The 3790-nt window shown below is 42.3% G+C and overlaps 1 protein-coding gene and 1 long non-coding RNA gene across 4 annotated transcripts in view; both read left to right on the top strand.

The window, feature by feature from the left end:
- Nucleotides 1-457: 457 nt before the first annotated feature.
- On the top strand, nucleotides 458-2944 carry LOC118430291. 3 transcript variants are annotated; one of them, XR_004832836.1, is made up of 3 exons: nucleotides 458-653; nucleotides 1662-1837; nucleotides 2863-2944. It is a non-coding gene; the product is annotated as an uncharacterized LOC118430291 (long non-coding RNA). The 3 variants fall into 3 exon arrangements; XR_004832837.1 differs by lacking the exon at nucleotides 2863-2944 and adding an exon at nucleotides 2574-2653 and having other exon boundaries at nucleotides 458-648; XR_004832835.1 differs by lacking the exon at nucleotides 2863-2944 and adding an exon at nucleotides 2574-2653.
- A 69-nt stretch (nucleotides 2945-3013) lies between these two features.
- LOC118430795 (protein kinase C iota type-like) overlaps nucleotides 3014-3790 on the top strand; it is a 49261-nt gene continuing 48484 nt past the window's right edge. Inside the window, exons 1-2 of the mRNA XM_035841818.1 lie at nucleotides 3014-3066; nucleotides 3213-3276. Coding sequence (XP_035697711.1) covers nucleotides 3016-3066; nucleotides 3213-3276 — 115 coding nt within the window. The 5' untranslated portion in view covers nucleotides 3014-3015. The remainder of the gene's footprint in view (nucleotides 3067-3212; nucleotides 3277-3790) is intronic.

The following is a 3790-nucleotide window of genomic DNA, read 5'->3' as shown; positions in this document are numbered from 1 at the left end:
GACAGACAGACAGACAGACAGATTGAGAGAAGCAAGTGCATAGCCCTGAAAACACACCCTTCCTGGAGAAAGTAATTACCACGCTGATTTGTTGTGAGTTTCTGAAATACTGCCGGAATTGAAAAATTCCATAGGTAGATGAGTTTGACCAGAGGAATTCCTATGTTTTTAGTCAGTCCAAATCCTCAGATGGCGATCACTTCCTGTCTTTGGAGGAACAGTCCATTCGCTATTAGGTAACTTCGTCAAAATTACTAAGGATATTTTGTAGAAAAAAATGAATGCATGATTATTAAGACTTCTTGTAAATAAGAAATGTATTTTTCTTTCTTCACTATATCTAAGAACGCTTTTCCGTCACACTTTATTTTTGTTTAAAAAACAAATCCTTCCCCTATTTCGTAGCTACTTATTGTATCGTCTCTGGAATCTGTTAATCTGTTCTCTGATTGGTCCAGATCGATCACGTGGTGTGATCCCGCCGCCATCTTGGATGTACCGGGGATGTTTGGGTGTGAAGTGTTCAACAATTTCCTTCGAAAATCGGCAAAAATGTCACGTTTTCTGTGATATTTAGCTGAGACTGCAGACTTACAGGTTTCTGTAGAACGCTCGCCTGAGTTCTGGACTGGGAATATTACACTTACTGTACGGTAAACACAGTTTCTATCACTAATTTAGATCGATCATATATCTGACAGTCGAACGATATACAACATGCATCTGCCAGACTCAGAAAATCCGGACAATTTTTCTTTGTTTATTGTAAAGAAAAACGTTACTTTTCATGTGATAAAAGCCTTGGTTTTCCCAGGTGCTGTATTGTGCAGTGGTAGCGTTGATCTAATGTGTTTGTGCTAACAGGTTGTATGTTGTTACAGGGTTGAAAAGAACAAAATGTCAGTTTTGTGAGAAATACCCCAAGTTAGTGAAGGAATTCCTTTTGTTTTTGTAGAGTAGAGTATAGAGTAGAGTCTTCAGTAAGGTAGGAACTGTAGAGTTTCAGTTTGGACCCTTGTCTGCTGGAGGTCACCCAGTGCCTGTAGTTGTACTTTACTGGGTGGTTTTCATGTGTATTTTTTGGTCCATACATAATTCTCATTTGAAGGTATCTAATGCCGTCATAATCCCCCAGGTACCTTAACTTAAGACTGACACATAAAAGACTTGGTGAATCTTAGCCTTTAGGAGATTTACAAATGCGTTAGTATCTCTGAGGTCTGCACACTTCAGATATTCTGGTATTCAACCTCAACTTTCAAGACATTCGACAGAAGGTCTGACTCTCAATAACACCGTTTTTTTTTTGTGGCCATCTTTGTCTGCGTTCATACCAGGATTCGCAAATCGGGATTCACATAGCAACAGGATTGACCCCGCTGTGACCCGGAGCAGTTTTAGCCTAGCCTGAATACCATCCTCAGCTAACCTTGCCAACCATCAGCGAAAGTATTGAGCCACCAGTCACTACGGAGGATGGTACTCTGGCTAGTTTGGGCCCCTTTTGGAGCTGGATTTGGACTCTTCATTCAAATATTTTACGGGAAATATTGATACCCATATGTTCCAGGAAATATCCAGACATATATAATATAAACATTGTCTTGCGTTATGTCAAAACACTTTCTTTCCTTATCTGTTTTGTGTACGTGAATCTGCAGGCCCCCTGTGTTGCAGTGAGAAGCCTCTGTGCAGTAAGACGCCTGTGTGGAAGTGAGAAGACCCCCTGCATTGCGGTGAGAAGACCCTGATCTATCGAGCAGTTCTACATGCCTACGAGAACAGCCATGAACGTGGAAGACTCGCCACACGTCCGCGTCAAGGCGGCTTATAACGGGTAAGTCTGACATGTCCGCGTCATGGCTAGGGCTGAGTACCGGTACGGTGTACCAGTGCAAGACCAGTTTTTCTTATTGGTCCAGTGACACCGGTCCAGAAAAAACGGACCTGAAAAAAATCGGTGGACCGGATGTTGAACCTAATGGAAAATGAACAGATTATATGATCAGTCATTCACACGTTTTGGGGCTTACCGGTCAAGGAAAATAACAAGAGCAAAACAGATGTCTTTGTAATGAAATGGTCCAATGTTTTCAGTATCGTCCATTCACAAGTTTTCACGTACTGAATCAGGTCCAGGTTCAGGTCCGGACCGGACCTGGACCTGATCCTCTAGACCTGAACCAGACCTGGGCCTGAATTTTCTGTACCAGTACCCACCCCTAGTCATGGAAGCTTATAATGGGTAAGAACATGTCCTGGAAATAAGGGGGTGGGTAGCCTATATCCATGCTGCTGTAAAAAACATAGACTTGCAAGACATAGCTTGGAAGTTCATCTGTGTAGTTGGTAGAAGTCATTCTGGATAAAGTTGGGCAACCCTGGCTGTGCATGCTGAACATCAAAACCAATAAGTAAAAAAAATAAGTTGAACTATAAATTATAATTTCCGACATAAAGGACCAGCACATGATGTTAGACCTACTACAGGAAGATATGAAGGAGATGTGTCACTTTAACAAACACACAAACAACAAACAAACAAACCTTCTATGTTCCTTCCCCCTCCCCAGTGACATCATGATAACGTACTGGGATCAGCACATGACAATAGACCTGCTACAGGAAGATATGAAGGAAATGTGCCACTTTATTTTCTTTAACAAACACAGAACAAACAAACAAACAAACAATCTATTTTCCTCCCCCTCCCCAGTGACATCATGATAACGTACTGGGATCAGCACATGACGCTAGACCTGCTACAGGAGGAGATGAAGGAAATGTGCCACTTTAACAAACACACAACAAACAAACACACAACAAACAAACAAACCTTCTATTTTCCTCCCCCCTCCCCAGTGACATCATGATAACATACTGGGACCAGCACATGACGTTAGACCTGCTACAGGAAGACATGAAGGAAATGTGCCACTTTAACAAACACACAACAAACAAACACACAACAAACAAACAAACCTTCTATTTTCCTCCCCCCTCCCCAGTGACATCATGATAACATACTGGGACCAGCACATGACGTTAGACCTGCTACAGGAAGACATGAAGGAAATGTGCCACTTTAACAAACACACAACAAACAAACACACAACAAACAAACAAACCTTCTATTTTCCTCCCCCCTCCCCAGTGACATCATGATAACATACTGGGACCAGCACATGACCTTAGACCTGCTACAGGAAGACATGAAGGAAATGTGCCACTTTAACGAGGACCAACCCTTCACCATCAAGTGGGTGGACGAAGAAGGTGGGTACAGAGTTGTTACCTCAGTAAAACACCTCAGATTGTGGAGGTACTGTTTTTGGTGCTGTTGTGTGCTCGCTCATATAACTCAAGATCATTTTGATGGGTTTGGATAAGGCTGACGAGAATAAGAAAGTAGCATGTTATCCGAATGAAAGCTCATCTGTGTTGGTAAACTCCGTAGTGAAAAAGTTTAAACTTTGTTCCAACACAAAAGGAAACTCACCATAAATTTTCGGCCGAACACTCCGACCTTTGTCAGATGAATGACTCGCTGCACTAATCCGGAAGTCGTTGGATGACGTCAGGTAGCAGCGAATCATAAATGGCGGGAAGGATGTAGAGTGCTTTTTTTGGATAGGACAATTGTTGTTGGTGTGTCACAGTGCCAGTGATCAGTGATGCCACCTGTCTGTTAAATATAGAACTGCAGAAAACCATGTGCCATCCTATATATCATAACTCAATTCGTTCCCATCTGCTCCAGCCATCCGACTACACAAACAGTAACACCCGG

This window comes from Branchiostoma floridae, chromosome 14, assembly GCF_000003815.2.
Source record: "Branchiostoma floridae strain S238N-H82 chromosome 14, Bfl_VNyyK, whole genome shotgun sequence".
Classification (NCBI taxonomy): Eukaryota; Metazoa; Chordata; class Leptocardii; order Amphioxiformes; family Branchiostomatidae; genus Branchiostoma; species Branchiostoma floridae.
The sequence above is the reverse complement of the archived record's forward strand: the minus strand, read 5'-3'. Positions and strand labels throughout refer to the sequence as shown.